Genomic DNA, 22,506 nt, shown 5'->3' with positions numbered 1-22,506 from the left:
ACATTGATAGTGCAAGATGTTAACTCTGCATAGTATATTATTTACTTTTTATATTTGTATCGATTTAGTATAAAACCAGATAGGTTGTTCATTTGTGTAAGTTGAAATTTGAAAATTCACCTCTTATTCCATTTTTTTCTCTTAAAAGATGATTTTAATATATTTTTTTAGCTTTTTGGCAGAAAAAAGAAATAGCATTTTTGAAAATGTATTTAATTGTACTTAAGGCATCATGAATTATATATAATCATTGATAAAAAATCTGCACCAAAAAAATTAGAGGTGAGTGATTTCAGGCTTTCATGATCCTCTTGTTTCTGTAGATATCTTGTTTCAATATTTGTGAAAAATGTTTATGTCAACCTGGGGAGATATGATATAACAAAGAATACTAAAAATTTAAGCAGTTTATTTATACACATTTTTTATACCCTATGCAACTTAAGTTACGAAAGGTAAAATGTTTTTGACTGGTCCATCTCTCTTTTTGTCTGTCGCCATCTGTAAACAAAAAAGCTTGGATGGGATTGCTATTGACAGAAATAAGAGGAAGGAAGCTTTTGTCACGAGGGGACTGGATAAAAATCATCGTCTGGATGCTGCCTTCATTTCTGGTGTGATTTTCTTCTTTACATAAATAAAGTGTTGGTTACCATAAAAGCTTCGATAGGATTGATTTTTAGATAAATATGTAGAGGGGTATTTTTTGTTCAGGAGGGGGACTTTCTGCTTTATGCCTAGAACATGTAGAAAGCACATTTATTTTTTGTGGGTTGGATTTCCTATAAATTTCAATGAAGTGCTGGATATCGGTAAAGGTGGACCACTTTGTCAGGGGGGGACTTGGATGAAAATCATAGATTTATATTTTGTTTGCCTAGTGACAATATAGGGATGTGGAGTATGTGATCCTGCTCACTTAACTTAAGTTCTTTTATAGATAACCAAGGTATAAAAAAAAGTTCTATGACATAATTCTAGGTAAAAAAGATAAGAAATCCTTTGATAGTGATGACAGATCTCCATTTAAAGCAAGAAAAGGTAGGTATTTTGATATTTTTTGTATTTAAAAATACTTATTGCTGTTGTTCTACACATCTACAAATTTCCTACTCAATTATGCATGTATCAGGCTTATTATGTTGCATGCCACAAGCATTTCATCTTAACAAGTCACTTCTAACATCTTATAATTAATTACTTTATAGAAAAAAGAAGTGTATATTCCTTTACAAGTGAGGAATTTTCTCCATTAAAAGCTAGGAAAGCTAGGAAATCCTTTACAAGTGAGGACAGTTCTCCATTGAACGCTAGGAAAGCTAGGAAATCCTTTACAAGTGAGGACAATTCTCCATTAAAAGCTAGGAAATCCTTTACAAGTGAGGATAGTTCTCCATTAAAAGCTAGGAAATCCCTTACAAGTGAAGATAGTTCTCCATTAAAAGCTAGGAAATCCTTTACAACTGAGGACAGTTCTCCATTAATTGCTAGGACATCCTTTACAAGCAAGGACAGTTCTCCATTAAAAGCAATAAAAGGTGAGTGATAATATGTTATATTTTACCTGTCGACATAGTTGCTGAACTGGTAACTGTCAGTCTGTCAGTCCAAAAGACTTTGTTGTTTAATTTTTGTCAAAGTTTTCATGGCTTTTATGAAAAGAAATAATTTTATTTTTGATGTGGAGCTTTGTAAAGGTGAGGTTTTTTTTTTGGATACAATTGCTTTCAAGCAATCTGTAGACTTATACTTATATAAAAACAAACAAAGGGATTGAACTAAAACAACTTTCCTATAATATTCTTTTCATAATCTTCATGTTTGATAATTCCATTGACTAATATGTGTGATTTTAACAACACGAAAAATCAGAATTAAGCAGTATTTATATTGAATGTTTTTATAAATTTAGAAACACGTCAGAGGGAATCCCAGTTTTGATAAAATACGAGAGTTCTCTGAATTCCGATAAATCTATTTTTGTCATATAAGAAATGAAGTGGAGTTTTTCTTATATGTTACTGTTATGAAACTGATATTTAAGATCATTGTAATTCCATAAAGAAATAGAGAACCATCTAGGTCGTTTAGTTAACATTTAATATACGACCTTGCTCAAAGGTTTGTTTTGGTAATTATGCGCATGCGTATAGATTTCTTGACTTCAAGGGGTTTTAGCTCTGGATTCCCCACTCAATTAATTTATAACTCATGGGATCTTTTCTATGAATGTCTGCTATTGAGGGTTATTGTTGTTGCATTTCTTTAAATCATATGCATCATTTAAAAAAAATGAATGTAGTCATCATCATAGAACATCAGGCAAAATGGAGTCTTCCATATTATCGTTTCGAGTTCTCTCACTTCCTTAAATGTTGAATCAAACGACATGTCCAGTATTAGCTCGTTCTGTCAATAAATGTTGTATTTTATTTAAAACGATCGCAATTTGAACCAATAAATGTGTACGGAAAGGAGTCATGATCACTGACTCACAGAAAATTAAATATTTAAAGAGTTAGGAATGGGGTTCCTCCTAGAACTAATGTAGGAAAATAGGTGATAAGATACGAAGTGGAATATACTTTCTCTCACTCTAATTCTTAGTGACTGCTGTGGAAAGTAAACTTGGAATTGATAGTACAAAAATAAAACACAATAGGCCTAATTTCATTGTTCTTACAGGATACAACATATAAATATTAACATTTTAAGTAATTTAAGAAACAGTTTATGCAGACACACTTATTGATACAATCAAGGTTTAACAATAAACTATGACATAATTGTAGGTAGTAGAGATAAGAAATCCTTTGATAGTGATGACAGATCTCCATTAAAAGCTAGGAAATCCTTAAATAGCAAAGACAGTTCTCCATATAAAGCAAGAAATGGTAGGTATTTTCTATATTTTGTATGTTGATAGTTTTTTTCTGTTCTAGACATAACTGTGTAGTAAGCTGACTTAAAAAAGAACACACAAGTTTCTTCGTAACACTTACTTCTAACACTTTACAATTAATTTCTTTATAGGAAAAAGAAGTGTGGATAATTCTTCATTAAAAGCTAGGAAATCCTTTACAAATGAAGATAGTTTTCCATTAAAAGCTAGGAAATCCCTTACAAGTGAAGATAGTTCTCCATTAAAAGATAGGAAATCCCTTACAAGTGAAGATAGTTCTCCATTAAAAGCTAGGAAATCCCTTACAAGTGAAGATAGTTCTCCATTAAAAGCAATAAAAGGTGAGTGATAATATAAATATGTTATATACCTATTACCATTAAAAAGAGGAAGCTAACATAGGGGACAATGAAAGTTAATACCATTACTTTAACCATTCAAAATCCTGAAATTTAGTTTTTGATCCAGATAGTCATTTGAGCTTATGCCATCACTTGCTTTAATCCTCATGAATTATTTCAAGAATCTTCTGTTCTGAAATTAATTTTGGAGTTTTGGATCCTTAAATGCTCTTCAACTTTGTATTTATTCGGCTTTTTAACTATTTTGATCTGAGCGTCACTGATGAGTCTTATGTAGACGCGCGTCTGGCGTATAAAATTATAATCCTGGTACTTTTGATAACTATCAAATACTTCAAAATAACTTAAAGTGAATGTTCCTTAGGGTATATAGTTTATAAATTTTAATTGATGATTTGATTCATCAACAAATCTTGATGCTGTTGCTAAGAAAAAGAACATAGTTTAGTGGTTTTTGTGAAATTGCTGTCTTTTTAATAGAATTATGCCATTTTCAATTAATATTTTTTAGTGCGTCTTTTCATGTTGTAATGTTATACTATTGTTAAAAAGGTTAGGGTAAAGGTTGGCATCTGTTAAAACATTCAAACCTGTTGCATTTATTATTGTATGCACCTGTCCTTAGTCAAGAGGCTGTTGTTTAGTGGTTGTCGTTTGTTGGTGAAATTAAGGAATAATAGTACTGTGGTTAAAGAGTTGCCACAGTCAATTGTCGATTTGACAGTTGCAAATCCAGTTTTACTGCAACGCGTAAGGGAGCCAGTAAAACGGTTATTTGAGACAGTCAAATCAAAATTTATGGTGGCAACTCTTCAACTTCAGTACTGTTATTCTGATTCTAATGCATTATAAAAAGAAATAATACGATGGCTTTTATCCAATGAAAAAATAAATGTTACATAAAAATTGCATTAGAATGGTAAATTGACCTCTTCAGGAGTTATTCACCTGGAAAGACAATTTTTTTGTAGGAAGTATTTTTTTCAAAAATCATCTTCTCTGAAGCTACTAGACCAATATGAACTGAACTGTACTTGAATTTTCCTTAGGGTATCTTGTTTGTATAAATATTATCCAGGGATTTGATCCTTCATCAATGAAGTCTGATGTTGTAAAAGTAGAACATAGGGGTTAATTGCAGTTTTTGACTAATATCTCAAAGACAAAAGCTGTTAAAGTAAAACTCAAGTTGCTGTTGTTAAAGTAATTATCAGGTTAAGATCTATAGGCCTTGTAATTTTCAGACATATCCAACAACCCATTGTCAGGTTACTGTTCCGAAATAGTTATTTTTTTAGGGAATTTCATTGTTTTTGGTTATTATCTTCAATTTTTTTTGGAGATATATAGAGATAAAATGTTACAGCAAAAAATGTTCAGCAAAGTAAGATCTACACATGAGTCAAATGAGTGAATTTGAAATGAGATATTAAACTGTATGCAATTAAAATAGGAGGAACAATTTATTTGCTTATATTTTAAGATTCTGTGGATTTATTGATTTTCGTGGGATACCAATTTTTGTGGATTACGTGGGTGTAGGTGAACCACAAATTTGAATACTCAACGAAGTAGGAATTTTATATAGGTTTGTTTCAACACATAATAAAAACCATGAAATCAAATATACTAGAAAGCACAATTTTTCCACAATCCAAGAAAACTGGTATCCACGAAAATAAATGAATTCACAGTAAGACAGCTTACATGTTCCTATATCCTTTTTTTATTTATTTTAATTGAAGTAAATGAAAAATATTTCCTCAGGTATGCCCATCTCCTTAGTTATAAAGGCAAAAGAAATGAAAGCTGAAATTATAGAGTATCTGCAGAATTATAAGCCATTTAAATCATTGCCAAAAGTTGGAGATAGCCTGTTTAACCATTATGTTGACAACACTAGAGGCATATCTGAGGAAGTGAGAGATGAATTAACTTCATATCTTAGCTTGACATATTAAGACATTTTCAATCTATCTGTCAGTTCTGACATTCCATCTATGATGCACAACACTATATCATTCATAAACATCATTCAGGAAACAAAGGTACAACTTTAATGAGAGAAAACAATATTTTTTTTTACTTTCTGTTACATAAGGAATAACAGTACTGTAGTTGAAGAGTTGCCACCGTCAATTGTTACAAAGTAGACAGTAAAACAGAGATTTGCGACCCGATGAATGATTTTTTTCAGTGGTTTATTTATGTTAGCTGAAATATTTTTGTAATAGGCTAGGTAACTATAGCTAAGATGATAGACTTAGTGCCTCATGTTCAATAATATTCATGTAATTACAGTAGCCCATCCAGAATTATTCAAAATGTTACAACTTACATGAACATCAGTGTAAAGGTTAAACTTAATGATATACATTTTCCGTTTTTACAGGAAAACAAAATTATTTCCTCTTAGATTTTATTCTAAAAAAAATTCCCAATTTGATGTTTAAGGGACCCATTTGAAAACACCTAGAATCATCCCTGGTGGAATAACCTTGGTTTTCTCCTTTTTCATTTACATTGTTATTGTATTTAACCTTTTAATTTTCCAGATTTAAATAATCCAATAGATGTTTGCCCAAATTTAGAAAGGACCAGTGAGACTACTGGAGAATATGAAAGGATTGGTAAAAATACTAAAAAGGGTAAATAATCTAAAGTTTTTACAACTTTATATCAGTCCAAAGATTGTTTGTTCACAGTTTGTCTTTTAAATCTTATTTACAGTCCGAACTGCAACTTGTATACTTTTGAAGATTTGACTGATAAAAGAATTTTATTCAGATTTTGAAAAGGATGATAACAGTTTGTGAAAAGAAGTTTTATCTTTATAATGCACATTTAAAATAGTTTTAATTGTATTAATTCCATACAAATATTTCAGGGAAGGTTAGAATGAATTAATTTTTTTTTAAATCCTTATTTTCATTTCAGATGCAATTACAGGACTTATTAATCATTCATCGACAAAAGATAAAAAATCCGAAATAGGTGAGAAATCATTTAGTATAAAATAATAGTTGGTTAAAACCTCACATTCCCCTCGTATAATTTAGTATACATTCAACTTTTCAGCCCCATATATTTATTTTTTTATTTTTCTGTCATTGACCTTATATTATATATATACATTCACTACTAGCTATTGATATATTGTTGATTCATGCTGATATTTAACCCCTTGAAAGCAAAAATGGTTATGATATAGCCCTAGATGCTTTTAAAATAAAAATAAAAACCCAACACATTTCTCTTTATATTTGAGATGTTACTTTTACTTCTGAGCTTTTTTGGAAATTTATTATTGTTAAATGTACTTGCAATATTATTATTATTGAAACATATACATTTTGAACTTACCAAATGAATGAAATATAATAAGAGGCATTTTGACATTTATTAAAATTATGCACAATAGATCGAAAGATAGGAGTAAAAGAAACAAAAAGATATGCAAATCCTCATTTGAAAAAAATAATATATTTTATTACAAACTTATTGTTATTTTACCCTATATTGAATATAAATCAAAGTCAGAAGTATTTTCTTTTCATGTGAGTTATTAAGAAAGTGTTATTTTTTAGCTCACCTGGCCCGAAGGGCCAAGTGAGCTTTTCTCATCACTTGGTGTCCGTCGTCATTAACTTTTACAAAAATCTTCTCCTCTGAAACTGCTTGGCCAAATTTAAACAAACATTGCCAAATTCATTATTAGGGTATCTAGTTTCTAGTTTAAAAATTGTGTCCAGTGACCCAGATAACCAACCAAGATGGCCGCCAAGGCTAAAAAAAGAACATAGGGGTAAATTCAGAGATAAACGGTAAACAGCAACAATGTTCAGCAAAGTAAGATTTACAAATAAGTCAACATGACCGAAATTGTCAGTTGACCCCTTAAGGAGTGATTGCCCTTTATAGACAATTTTTTACCATTTTTCATAAATCTTAGTAATCTTTTACAAAAATCTTCTCCTCTGAAACAACTGGGCCAAACTAAACCGAACTTGGCTACAACTATCATTGGGGTATTTAGTTTAAAAATTGAGTGGCGTGATCTGGCCAACAAACCAAGATGGCCACCACAGCTAAAAATAGAACATAGGGGTAAAATGCAGTTTTTGGCTTATAACTCAAAAACCAAAGCATTAAGAGCCATTTGACATGAAATAAAATTGTTTATCAGGTCAAAATCTATCTGCCCTGAAATTTTCAGATGAATGCGACAACCTGTTGTTGGGTTGCTGCCCCTGAATTGGTCATTTTAAGGAAATTTTGCTGTTCTTAGTTATTATCTTGAATATTATTATAGATAGAGATAAACTGTAAACAGCAATAGGAGGTATTGTCCTTTATAGTAAATTTTTAACAATTTTTCGTAAATCTTAATCTTTTACAAAAATCTTCTCCTCTGATACTACCTAGCCAAATTAAACCAAACTTGGCCACAATCATCATTTGGGTATTGAGTTGTAAAAATGTGTGGCGTGACCCAGTCAAACAATTAAGATGGCCTCCACAGCTAAAAATAGAACATAGGGGTAAAATTCAGTTTTTGGCTCATAACTCAAAAACCAAAGCATTTAAAGCAAATCTGACAGAAGTAGAATTGTTTATCAGGTCAAAATCTATCTGCCCGGCAATTTTCAGATGAATTGGACAACCTGTTGTTGGGTTGCTGCCCCTGAACTGGTAATTTTAAGGAAATTTTGCTGTTATTGGTTATTATCTTGAATATTATTATAGATAGAGATAAACTTTAAAATACAATAAATGCTGTCAAAGTAAGATCTATGAATAAGTCAATATGACTGAAATTGTCAGTTGACCTCTTTAGGAGTTATTGCCCTTTATAGTCAAGTTTTAACCATTTTTTTTGTAAATCTTAGTAATCTTTTACAAAAATCTTCTCCTCTGAAACTACTGGGCCAAGTTAATTATAGATAGAGATAATTGTAAGCAGCTAGAATGTTCAGTAAATTAAGATGTACAAACACATCACCATCACCAAAACACAATTTTGTCATGAATCCATCTGCGTCCTTTGTTTAATATTCACACAGACCAAGGTGAGCGACAGAGGCTCTTTAGAGCCTCTAGTTTTAAAAGCAATGTATTTGCATAATAATAGTCTTTTTAGTTAGTAAAATAAGTTGATGTTTTGTAGGCAGAAAAAGATCAGGAAATAAGAAAATATATACAGCAGAATCCAAGAAGTGTACAGTAAGACTGACTGATATTGGTACTATTAAAAACTTGAAAACATATGTAAACAAGACAGAGAAAAAAAGAAAAAGAAGGAAGATATGTGTAAAGAACTTGTAAAAAAAAATGTTAAATGTTAAAGGGGCACTAGCTGTCAAATTCATGTTCACCGATTTTACTTAATTTCTAGTATTTGATTTATAATAATGAATAATGTTAACATTTATCCAACCTATTAAAAGTCTACAATAAATATTAAGAGGACACGGTATAAAATTACATAGCTTCATTTCGTGTGTTCTCAGTCTAGACCGCCATCTAATTAATTATTGAGTTGACCTCTAAAGTCATTCAATGATCATATAAGCGATGTAAACATAAATATAGATATAAATAGATCAAGCAAATTCATGCTCTTGGATTATTCTAGGTCTAGTTAATTTTATATTATACTGTGGATTTGTTTATTTTCGTGGGTACCAATTTTTCGTGGATTGAGGAAAACTTACATGTTCGTGGATATTTAATTTCGTGGTTTTGGAGAAATCTGCATACAAGCCAATAGAAAATTTGGTATTCGTTGAACATTTAATTTCGTGGTTCGTCTGTTCCCACGAAATCCACGAAAATTGATATCCAACGAATAATAATGAATCCACAGTAGATGAAAAATTAATGTTTATCATCGGTTTTTTTTCTGTGGATCAAATCAGTCAATCAATTGATTTACCTCTGTTTCACTTTCAATGTTGATATTCTTTTCCTTTAAATAATTTTACACATTCAATTCATGTGTTATCCATTTCAAGCTAAGGAGTTAAATTGAAGATCACATTAATACAAATTCAATGAGGTTGAATTATTCACTTGCAAGTGAATAATTCATTATCAATGATTTTAGCTTATTTTGACAGAACTAAATCATACTGGCTGCTAAATGCTAAAAGTGAATTATTATTTCACAATTTGTATTTCATTAGTGATTGAGCCAAACAAAAATATATAATTGTTTTTTTTTATATATCTTGTAGCTAGTGCCCCTTTAAGATTGAAATAAGTTCGTCTGATATGAAACAACAAATTCAGGATACTTTGTGTCATATTTCAAATAAGTTGAATGTATATCTACTTATGATAAAACTATGGTATTGCAAAATGTTGTAAATTTTTTTTTGTCTTATTGATGAAAATCGATAATAGGAAAAGTAAAAAAAGCCTGTGAAGTAAGAATATAAGTAAATATATTAATATATAACAAAATCCCTTCAAGAAAATATTGTGACCTTTAGTTTAGTCATGCAGTTCTATGACAGCAGAACTTTTTTATGTTATGCAACTTTACCATAAGTTTGACCAAATACAAAGCAAATGCAAAGCAAACAATAAAAATCAGGAAAGAGAACACATGGATGTATATTAGTTCTGTTTGACTTGAATTTACATTATTATTTATCTAAAGTTTTTTTCAATTTTTCAATAGATAGACTAAGTGTAAATGTTTGTTATGTCTGCAAATTTTCAATATTATTTTGTCATGGAGTAAATGAGTCTGCATTGCAAACAAAAGAGTGTATTACACAGTTCTTTCCATTAAGTTCATATTTATTCATTTATGCACAAAAAAAATCATAATTATGAGTACTGTTTTTTCACTGTGTATTGTATACACCCCTATAACATGTATATAGTATAAGAAGCTTGAGAAAAAAGTTTCCATGTGTATAACAGGGACATATCCGAAAAGTTACAACTTCATAAGTTCAAATTCAGTAAAGTTTTGCTTGAGTCTGATTTTTTTAGCAAGAACTTAATATATATAAAGAAAATTCAAGTCAAAGATGACCTTGATTTTTGCAATGATATATATATATATAATACTTTTACTTAATCATTCTCTTGGATAGCAAACTTGTCAAATTTTCAAATTGAATAAAAAAACAAACAAATACTTGTGTTTAATGATCTTCATACTGTTAGCGTTCAGCCAGGACGAAGAGATTATGCCCAAAATTGTCTCTTTATTGGATTGAATCAAAGAGTTTTTATCTTTAATATGAGAAAAGTAGGAAAGTTATAGATATACTGAAAGAGATTGAACCTTATAGTTATTTTTAGTTACAGTGAGGATAATGATATAATAAAGACTATCTTGTGACTTTAATATTTTATTGTTGTTGTTTGTTTATATAAACAATGTATTAAGTTTCTGTGAATAGGTATAGTTTCTTTATTTATTCCATGTTCTGTTACATTATCAGTTTTTTTGTGGACCTTCAGAATTGGTGGATAATCTTTTGCAACATAAATGTCAAAATATTCACGCATCATGCATCTTTAACTTTATTTTTCTTTACCTATAATATGAACCATAATGTATATAGATATAATCCTTTTACTTCATCATTCTGCTTGGATATACAAGTTGTTTAATTATTGAATTGAATAAAAGACAAATACTTGTGTTTAATGATCTTCATACTGTAAGCGTTCAGCCAGGATGAAGAGATTATGCTCATAATTGTCTCTTTATTGGATTGAATGAAAGAGTAAGTTTTTACGTGTCCAAGTCATTATAATGTTAGAGTACAGCTAGGATGAGAAATAAATGCTACAGTGTTAAATTTAAAAACAAAATTGATTAAGAAATATATATTTTAACATCTGAAACAATGATAAAAAATGAATCAAAAGTAATAAGGATATTTTTTTGTATATATATGTACATAAATCATGTAAATATTTCTATATGTTGTATTCAAATTGCAATTTTGTACATGTTATATCATGTACAGAAATATTGTACATGTTATAACTTGTATATAATTGCAAAAATGGCTTGTTATGAACTGTACAAGAATACCTCAAACATAGTATAACATGTACAATACATTGCTTAAAAATGGTTTAAACTTTACAAAATTTTAAAATGAATTAATATAAAGCTGCAAATACATTTAAATTTTTCTGACTAAAACAAAAATAAACTCAGAATGTAATTTTAGAGCACAGTGATCAGAAAGTTTTAGAATTATTTGTATTGCTTCACGATTCATGTTGGCAAAATATGTTTTCATAACATGTTTTAAGCTCACCTGGCCTAAAAGGCCAAGTGAGCTTTTCTTATCACTTTGCGTCCGTCGTCTGTCGTCCGTCGTTGTTAACTTTTACAAAAATCTTCTCCTCTAAAACTACTGGGCCAAATTAAACCAAACTTGGCCACAATTATCATTGATGTATCTAGTTTAAAATTTGTGTTTTTTGACCTGACCAACCAACCAAGATGGCCGGCATGGCAAAAAATAGAACACAGGGGTAAAATGCAGTTTTTGGCTTAAAACTAAAAAAACCAAAGCATTTAGAGCAAATCTGACAAGGAGTAAAATTGTTTATCAGGTCAAGATCTATCTGCGCTGTCATTTTCAGATGAATCAGACAACCCATTGTTGGGTTGCTGCCCCTAAATTGGTAATTTTAAGGAAATTTTACTGTTTTTGGTTATTATCTTGAAAATTATTATAGATGGAGATAAACTGAAAACAGCAATAATGTTCATCAAAGTAAGATTTAAAAATAAGTCAACATGATCAAAAAGGTCAGTTGAACCCTTTAGGAGTTATTGCCCTTTATAGTCAATTTTAAACCATTTTTTGTAAATCTCCATGATCTTTTACAAAAATCTTCTTCTCTGAAACTACCGGTCCAAATTAATCCATACTTAGCCACAATCATCATTGATGTATCTAGTTTGAAAATTGTGTTTTTTGACCCGGCCAACCAACCTAGATGACTGCCACGGCTAAAAATAGAATATGGAGGTTAAATGCAGTTTTTGGTTATTACTCAAAAACTAAACATTTAGAGCAAATCTGACAATGGGTAAAATTGTTTATCTGGTCAAGATCTATCTGCCCTGAAATTTTCAGATGAATCAGACAACCCATTGATGGGTTGCTGCCCCTAAATTATTGATTTTAAGGAAATTTTACTGTTTAAGGAATATGACAGTTAACTTGATATTTATTACAACTGAAAAATCTTAAAAGACATTTTTCGATTCATCTGAACTTATCTATTCTATTTATTCAATGATCAATTTAATTATTCATTAATATAAATATTTATTTATTCTTTTATTTTATTTAAATCGTTATTTAAATTCTTATTATTAACACTCTGTATTATACCACATTTGTATATCTATACTCTCCTGAAGGAGGATAATAAACATATATATAATGGTTATTATCTTGAATATTATTATGGATAGAGATAAACTGTAAATAGCAAAAATGTTCAGCAAAGTAAGATTTACAAATTAGTCAAGAGAACCATATGGTCAGTTGACCCCTTCAGGAGTTATTGCCCTTTATAGTCCATTTATTCGTAAATCTAAGTAAACTTTTTCAAAAATCTTCTTCTCTGAAACTACTAAGCCAAATTTTACCAAACATAGCCATAATTATTATTAGGCTATCTAGTTTAAAAATTGTGTTTTGTTACCGAGCTAACCAACCAATATGGTCGCTACGGTTGAAAATAGAAAATAGGGGTAAAATGCAGTTTTTGGCTTATAACTCAAAAATCAAAGCATTTAGGGCAAATCTGACAGGTAGTAACATTGTTAATCTGGTCAAGATCTATCTGCCCTGAAATGTTTAGATGAATCGGACAACGCGATGTTAGGTTGCTGCCCCTAAATTGGTAATTTTAAGGAAATTTTGCTCTTTTGGGTTATTATCTTGAATATTATTATAGATAGAGATAAACTGTAAACAGCAATAATGTACAGCAATTTAAGACTCAAAAATAAGTCAAAATGACAAAAATGGTCAATTGACCCCCTAAGAAGTAATTGTCCTTTATAATCAATTTTTTAAATTTTTCATAAAATTTGTAAATTTTTACTAACATTTTCCACTGAAACTACACGGACAAGTTCATTATAGACAGATAATTGTAAGCAGCAAAAAATGTTCAGTAAAGTAAGATGTTCAAACACTTCACAATCACCTTAACACAATGTTTTCATGAACTGTCTGCTTCCTGTGTTTAATTCACATATACCAAGGTGAGCGACACAGGCTCTTTAGAGCCTCTAGTTAATATATATTATATTCAGTCCACCGTGGCCTATAGAAGTTTTATGCTGTTTGACCCACTGCAATGATGAATTATAAGAATTAGTTATAAACTGTTTATATTTTGTCATTGTTAAAAATAATTGGATATATTAAACTATATTTTGTTGATTCTTGATTAACCTTCAAGGGTCACATTAAAGACCAAATGTTTGGACATTCAAAGAGTGTTTTAAAAACACTATCCACATGATTGTCTGAAGGTTTGCTATGGTGTAGAAGCATCTTGAAAACATATCTGCTTCTATCCTTTTTCCTTTTTGGGGCGGGCAAGAATATTGTTCTTAATAGGGAACTATAATTAAATAGTTAGGGAAAAAAAGGAAAAGGGATATTGCAATTCTATCATGAATAAGCTAATTCTTCATTTAAACTTTGGTCATGATGGTGAACCCAGTGTGGTTACCATTGCGCCCCAGACCAAAGTTCATTTAGCACTAAAAAGAATTGAGTTTTTATTAGATGTTGTTAATAATTATATGCAAATGCAAAATGAAAATGATGTAATAGAAATAGAAATTATTTTATCAGAGTATAATCGCAATTTTACATTAGGCTTTTTATTTAAATGCTTAGTAAATGACAATAGTGAAGTAAAAAGATGCAGAGAGGGCAAAACAGCTCTTCTTGTTCCACTGATTGAAAAGTTCCAACTGGAAACAGACTTTGTTAAACTGCTTCTGCCACGAAAAATCAGTGCAAAAAATGCTGTTGCAATTCATTCGCTTTATATCAAACCAATGTATCGTTCTGTCATTAATGAGTTTTATTTACTTAATTTACATGGAGTTAATTTACAGGGACATATAAGTGCAGAAGATTTTATGAGGTTATTGCATGAACTTAAAACCTGTCATGCTCATTATTTAGTGCACATTTTACCAGTTTGCATTTGTTTAATTTACATGGAGTTAATTTACAGGGACATATAAGTGCAGAAGATTTTATGAGGTTATTGCATGAACTTAAAACCTGTCATGCTCATTATTTAGTGCACATTTTACCAGTTTGCATTTGTTTGAGATGCACTGAGTATAGACATGAAAGACTTAATCAGCTTTCAGAATGTACCTATGCAACACCTTACCATGGTCCTATTACAAATAGCCCTTTTCGTAATTTACCAGTAGGACAACAACAGTTAACAGGTGGCAGACCTGGCTAATGGTATTCTGTTATTCCATAGTTTACATGTATCACATGATCACATTATTTTATTGTTATGTATTTATTATGCTAATAAATTATTTTAATCATATATAAGTTTCTAGTAGTTGTTGATTTATTGATAGAAGAAACATACTAAAAATAATAAAACAGAAAAAAAGGATTTGAACATGTTGAAATGGCCATATTTTTAATGAATCCTTAAGAACTCAAGGTCTGTTGATTATACGAATCAGTCGCTAAAAGGAAATAAAGGAACAACAAAAATACTAAACTCCAAGAAAAATCTAAGTAAAAAAACATCGCAAATAGCCTGTCCAAAACAAAAGTTTATAGAAACGGACAAACTGATAAACAACTGACATATTCTTAACTTGGTACAGGACATAATTTAAAAAAATGGTTTCAGTTCCACCAGGTTTATGCTTTTTAATGTTTGTTATTGTCTTGATGTATTATTGTGTTTCATTTAGCTTGTTGAATTTGTTGCTTAGTTGCTTATAATTTTTTACCTCATTTGACAAGAGACAGTGCCCTTTTTCAATTTTTGTATTAACGTGGACTGAGACTCTCCTTGTTGGGGTATTTTAAAGTTTCTCAACATAACAGTTTTATTTCTTATTTTCCTCCTTCCATAGTAATAAACTCTAGACATGAAATAACTTTTATAGTTGGGTAAGGTTTAATGATTGCCAAATGATCTACTATCCAGCCAAAGAAAATGAATATTACAGTATAGCCTTCATCATGAAAAAACTCTTTAATCGTACTGAAAGCAACAGTAATATACCGCCATAGTCATAAATCTAATTAAACAATAAAAACAAATCCGGATTACAAACCAAAACCAAACAATCAACTACAAGAGGAAAACAATAGAACAGCAAAACAACTGAACTACAACAAAAATAAACGCCAAGTTGAACATACATATAAGCTGTATAGTCAGAAATAACATTCAGAGACACAGTTGAAAGAGATTATTCAAAAGTTGAGACCAAGTTAAGGATAAACCTTGAATGAGAGTATAGGATATTAAAGTACACAAAATATCAGGACCCTATCATTTCTGTCAGCAGAACAAGTGTTCTCCATAGAAAAAAGATCAATTTCAACGAGTGAATCAGCCATATAATACCAGTATTAAACTTAAACTCACTTTATAGACATTAAGTTATAACACAAAGTTATAAGCTTTCGCCGAAAAATGAAGGGCTTGTTTTATGCATACATAAAAATTGATAGCATGTAGAAATTCCATTACATTTCATAAACAAAGTGTCCCCAGAGTGCTTTTCTGGATGCTTCAGCGAGAGCGCACAAATGAGTTCATAATTGTCAATGCCCAAATTTTGAAATGTCGACTTATGTGTAGAGTTTATAACTGAATGCAAGCGTTTGCTTGGGCTACTAACTTTTATTATGGTTTATATCATTTTATTTGTTTTGTTTTGCACTTATCTTTAACGGTTGACATTCTCAGTCATACCTCCAGTGGATGAGAAGGTAAACATGCTTAAGTGGAAGGTTCTGAACTACAAACTAGAGTGGTAAACATGCATATTATATATAAAAACGTGAGCATCGGTAATTTCCTCCAAAATCACACGTTGCACTGTCGTCATCATTTTGTCCACTATAGCAAACAAAGTTTACCTTACATTTTCCGGCCGTGTTGTTTAACATATTACATATTATAGCATTTTTAAAACAGTTCGTGACTGGGGTCAGACTAAGATAACCGTTAGAACAAAAATCGCTGCAAAAGTGATAAAAATGAAGCTATTCTGGGTTTATCTTCATCATTTACGCTCAGAACCTTATATTAGAAAGCTAAGGATGTAAAAAAACAAAACAAACAGTTGAAGTGCCAAAATAACACACAAAAAAGATAAAATAGTCGAAGGCCAGCTGTGGGGACATCACAATAAAGCAACCAATTACATCACAATTAATTATGTCATAATGAAATTATCACAATTCGGAAGACTTATCCTTGGTACCTCATTTATAAAATATATAAAAATAAATACCTGGATATCAATGCATGTTAAGTTATGTTTTAAAATATCAAAATAAAATGAATTTGCGATATAGACAATATTCAAATTTAACTATTATGTGGAATGTCACTTACCAATTGAAGGTTCTTTAAGTAGAAGTTTCAGCTGAATATTTGGTTATTAATACCTGATTAATTTAATCACCAATAATATAAAGATTACAATTAAACCTAAGTGTATTGTTGTATGAATTGAAGTATGTAGGGAAACAATGTATAGTCTGATATATCATTTCGTGGATTTAGCAACAAAAATGCCTGTACGTTTCTGAAATTTGAATTAAGTACAAGGCATTAACACAAACTGATAACGTATACTTACATGACTTTAGTGTACATCTATCTATTTGTTTTGGTTTTCATTAATCTCCTATCATTGATCTTCATGTAAATACTGATGAGAAGCTCAAGTGAAAGGTTCTTAACTCAAATATTGTCATTCAAATCTGAACATGCTTAGCTGATATATCACAAATGTGTGTCTATAGAATCTTTTAAGTTCGGAACAGTTAAATAAAATTAGAAATGTATAATGATATTTTTTTTATTGAAGCTGTAACATTAATAATTACAGAACCAAATAATCTAAAGGTGATACAATTATTCAAGCGTTTTAAAGACAAAATGTTAATCATAAAGGCGCTTTAAATGTTAAAATCACGTAAACGTTTGACATTTCATAAATTCATCAAATATAATTAAAGCATTTGAAGGACGCAGACTGTTTATGATTACAAAATGGCGCAAAGTTGTTTTTACTCTATTGTAATATTACAATACATCAACTGTTCGTGTTTTCTTAATATAAATGATAATTGTATTCAAGGGAAATAAGCATACCAGAAGAGGAGGAGAAACTTGGTAACTTGAACGTTATTTAATCTCTATATATAACTAGTTTTGCTAGTTTTATTTTGTATGAAAATATGTAAACAAAATATGAATTGTAACCAGAGTTCATGTCTGGTTTTCATTTAAACTTTCTCTCGTTTTTTTCAAATACCATGTTCCATGTCTTTTGACCTCATATAGAGTCCTTATAATAGAAGACATTTACTTTAAAGTGTCAACACATACTATAGACAAACCATAGGCATAAAATCAAATCAAATAATTTTATTGGTGTAAATTCCTATACAGAAATGATACCAGCCGACATTTACAAAATACAAATACAAATACAAAAATGAACAAACAAACAGACAAAAACAAAAAAAACAAACCAAACATATTTTCTCAATGATAAGAGATACATATTTTATATTTACATTGCGTGGAGGTGTTATTCATACAAAATTATTAATTCAAGCCATTAACAATTAGCATTAATACTATAAAAGTTCTTAACAACATTATTTTTGCTTTAAATGAATGTTCAAATCATACATATCGCTTATTCCAGCTACACTTACAGTACTAATGTCTGTATCATTACTTTTCAGAATGAAACTAAACTTATCTTGTTCACACATATTAGCAAAAGATGGAACTATATCACTTAAATTACAAAAGAGTACATTTCTATTAATTTCTAGCGCTTTACATTGAATGAGGCATATGTACAATATATATACTGCCTGGTACAAACTATAGTTTTATAGTATTGAAGAGGTTGCTGATGCCTGAGGCAATCTCAAAATGTCGAAAAGAATATCAATCCTACCAAAACCACATAATACCTACAGATTGAGAAATAAAATCCCACCAAAAGTCGATTAGTATAATAATGATAAACTATTCTACATGTTGATGACAGTTTATGAATGTTGTAGGACATTCAATTCTAGTGCTTGTTTCAAAACTTAAATGTAAACTCTTACTCGTGATTTTCGTGATCAAATCAAAATAATGATCGCTAAAGTCGCTAAATTTCATCTCCAAAATCGATTATCAAAGGTACCAGGCTTATAATTTACAATTTACTATATTGCATTGCGATCAACATGTTATTTTTTTTTACTAAAACTTTAGCATTTTTTTCATGTATCAACTGTTTTTGTTCAAACTGATCAAATTTATAGTTAAAACTCGAGCCGATTACATTTAATTGAGAATCTTTGAAAGCTAAAAATTTAGCCTTGAGTTTTGAATGTAAGATTTCAGAAGGCTAAAAATTTAGTTTATTGTATAAATTTAAAAGTACAATATGACTTAGAACAGGGAAATGCTAAAATATTAGTATGTATATTATTTATTTTCTTTTGTTATTGCAGGAAGAATTTGAAGGTAGCTGAGAATTGTCTTTTTTTTTCTAAGAAAAATTGAATTAAGCTGTAGTATTTAAAAGTTTGATGCAATTTCTCTAAACAAAAAGAAATTCATTAGATTTCAGGCAAAAAACATAGAATTTTAGCCAATTTGCAATGATTCAAAACAATCCATTTTGAGAACGAATATTGCAGAGTATCAAAATTTATTGCAGTCCGTTCAAAGCGATAAAATCCCTCGCCCAAAGGCGGGCTTCAGATGACCCTTTACAAAATGTGTACCAGTTTAAACTGTCTATTCGAAATAACATAAAAAATGTGGTGCACACTGTTAAATAACCCGCTACGCTCCGCTGTGCACCAAATTTTTTATGTTATTTCTTCATAGACAGAAAAAATATTACAGTCATTCCTTAACGTACAAAAACCAGAGACTCCTGACTTGACGTCAAGATAATCATACCAAGAGACACATCCTATATGCAAAGGTCAAGATTCCAAGGGTCATAGTCTGGTCAAGAGATCCTTGTAAAAAAACACACATCATGGTACAGAAAACTAACAATATATCTATATATCTAAGAAGATGTGGAACGAGTGTCAATCACACAGTTAATTCTCCATTTATTTCAAACAAAATATACAAATTTTACATTGAGGGCAAAGGTCAAGCTCACATGAAGTTTTTCGTGCCAATAGACTCATCATCTTATGACAATACATCTACATTCCACATATTCAGAAGTAAGGTCAATTGAAAATTATATATTGAGGTCAAGGTTATACAGATATACCGAGGAGCAGCATGATGACACACCCAACGTGCATACATGTAGGTCAGGAGTCAAAAAGTCAAAGTCTGATCAAATGTTCCTTGTAGAAAATAAACACATTAGTCTTGCACGAAAGCTCATAATGGTACACGTAACAATGTATTATGTCATGATGCATTACACATGCAAATATAGACAACCTAGGGCAGACAGAAACACAAGACATATAACTAAACTAAGTGGAAGAGTACTTGTATTGCAGGCCACTACAATTGCCTTCAACAAAGAATTTAAACTCTCGCTACAATGCAAAGATACAGTCATGAAATTGAATATTTGAAATAGTACGACCAGAACAATACAAGACAGAGTTGTAAACAAAAGAAAGTAAATTGATACATATCGATTTTTTAATTCCAATGCACAAATTAGGAACCGTAGTTTTCATTCAATTTTTTTTCTTCGAAAATGTCACTTGGGTTAAACAATGGAAATTAACACTATATATTTATATAATAACGATCAATCTTGTAAATAAATAAATAAATTTTATGAGATTTGTTACTTTTGATACACTAGTGAATATTCTCGCGTATGGGATAAATAACAAATGTTGAAAAGGAGGGTTTTTTTAAAAGAAAAATTCATTTTATATTAAAAAATAATCATAGTAAAACTTAAAAACAAATTAGAGGAATCTATTATTCTGTGTATGTGAATCATACATATCTATAATACTAAAATTACGAAGTCCAATTTTTCAGCCGTCATCCCGTAAAAATGACGAATCAAAGAATTCAACTTTATATATCACTAATATAGTACAAAGGTGCAGATTGAAAATTACACCACTCCAGGCCCTTTTGTTTTCCTCGTAATTAATATTGCCAATAATTAAGAAGTTCCGGGTCGAGTCCGATACCGATACCAATAGTATATTCACCTGTTACCTATTACCTAATCTGTACGTTCCGCATCTGATAGGCGCACCACCAAACGGTGTATTCAGGGTTAATATGCTATATACACGAGTCATAATCACAGGGTTGACACTACTAAATTGTCAAATAGCTACCTATTGTAGTATTTTAATCAGTAAGACTTTCTAAGATAACAAGACTAAAAATGAGGAACAGTTTTCAATTTGTTAGTGGGCATACATGACGTAAAACAGCGAATCAAAGAATTCATCTTTATTTATAACTAATATAGGACAATGTTGTTGATTAAAAAATACTCCTTTCCAGGACCTTTTGTTTTCCAAATAATTAATATTACCAATAATTGATAAGTTCCAGTTCGACGGGTTCAAACAGAAAGATTTGAAAGCAGAGAAAAACTCTGTATCTTATAATCGGCATGACTTTATCAGATGACAATACTAATAGTAAAATAAGGCTTGCGCATAGTTATATACCTTAATTTAGTCACGGACCCGCGATATCACGGGTGTGCTCTAGTAGAATGCATTTTTCAATACGGTTTTAATTGACAAGGAAATTTTTGATATGGAAAGAAAGGAACATCAATAGTGATGAAAAGAAAAAAAAGAAAAACACATACTAAAGAACATACGGACATTTTCAAATGGCAAGCATACAAAACTATCCTTCTACGAACCGACATTTGAGTCTATCATGTTTAAGTTCATAATACTCTTTTGTATGTATTCAATGTATAATTTCTTTTTTGCTGTGCAATGACTTATTATTTCGTTCCTAATGTTTATAATTTCTTATGTTGGCCTGTGTATTACAAACGATGTATCAGTTAAAAATAATCTATTCCATTATTCACACTTAGAACGTGTGTAGAACCCCCAACCTCATATGTATAATAATTTCTACGCTCTTTCTTTGAAACCTCTGATTAATGCATACATAACCTTTTGAAGGGGTTGACAGTTTACAGCATGGTACATTTTCTATTGCTGAGACGACATACACTAGTCCAAGAATTACCGTTTCATGCAAATTAAAATCCCGGAAAATGGAGTCATTTCTGGTTACAGGTATGTACCAATAAGAAGGTTTGATGAGGACTAAAGTACACGATGTTTACAAAACACAATCGTCTAACTGCGCTCTATTAGTTTTTTTCAACCTTTTTTGCTGTAAATGTTATTTTACAACAGTGACACATATTACAACTTCAATACAGAGTTACACAATGTATGTGCGACAACGTGAAAAATTTGATATGTTTTGTGAAAATTGCTGCGTTTGATCTATAATAAAAAAGAAGATGTGATATGATTGTCAATGAGACAGCTGTCCACAAGAGACCAAAATGACACAGACATTAACAGTTATAGATCACCGTACAGCCTTCAACAATGAACAAAGCCCATACTGCATAGTCAGCTATAAAAGACCCCGATATGACAATGTACAATTTAATTAAAATATTGATCTCTGATTACGTTATACTACATATGAAGTATAAAGTAATCAGAGATCAATATTTTAATTAGATTGGACAATGTAAAACTATTCAAACGAAAAAACTAACGACCTTAAAATCATAAAAAAAAAATGAAAGAAAAACAAATATTTAACACAAAAACTAACGACAACCACTGAAATACAGGCTCCTATACAATATCTAATTTTGATGGGATAGGTTTCTTTTCTATTTTTATAATTATATGTAATACCTCATCTTCTTATTTCTATATACAAAGCACGTTT

The 22,506-nt window shown here is 30.2% G+C and overlaps 1 protein-coding gene across 1 annotated transcript; it reads left to right on the top strand.

Annotated features, from left to right (window-relative positions):
- The first annotated feature begins 894 nt into the window (after nucleotides 1-894).
- LOC143052036 (uncharacterized) lies at nucleotides 895-9,206 on the top strand. Its single transcript, XM_076225010.1, has 7 exons — nucleotides 895-901; nucleotides 1,209-1,538; nucleotides 2,793-2,894; nucleotides 3,034-3,243; nucleotides 5,820-5,912; nucleotides 6,202-6,258; nucleotides 8,432-9,206. Exons 1-7 carry the CDS (start codon nucleotides 895-897, stop codon nucleotides 8,587-8,589), a joined length of 957 nt encoding a protein of 318 aa, XP_076081125.1. The 3' UTR covers nucleotides 8,590-9,206.
- Nucleotides 9,207-22,506: the final 13,300 nt, after the last annotated feature.

This window comes from Mytilus galloprovincialis, chromosome 11 (assembly GCF_965363235.1).
Source record: "Mytilus galloprovincialis chromosome 11, xbMytGall1.hap1.1, whole genome shotgun sequence".
Classification (NCBI taxonomy): domain Eukaryota; kingdom Metazoa; phylum Mollusca; class Bivalvia; order Mytilida; family Mytilidae; genus Mytilus; species Mytilus galloprovincialis.
Note: the sequence above shows the minus strand (reverse complement) of the source record. Positions and strands in the feature narration are given on the sequence as shown.

Bases quoted from the DNA above. Each gene is read 5' to 3' on its own strand.
- LOC143052036 (XM_076225010.1), top strand. The intron at 1,539-2,792 runs GTGAGTGATAAT...ACATAATTGTAG, and splicing joins TCCATTAAAAGCAATAAAAG to GTAGTAGAGATAAGAAATCC. The intron at 3,244-5,819 runs GTGAGTGATAAT...TTAATTTTCCAG, and splicing joins TCCATTAAAAGCAATAAAAG to ATTTAAATAATCCAATAGAT.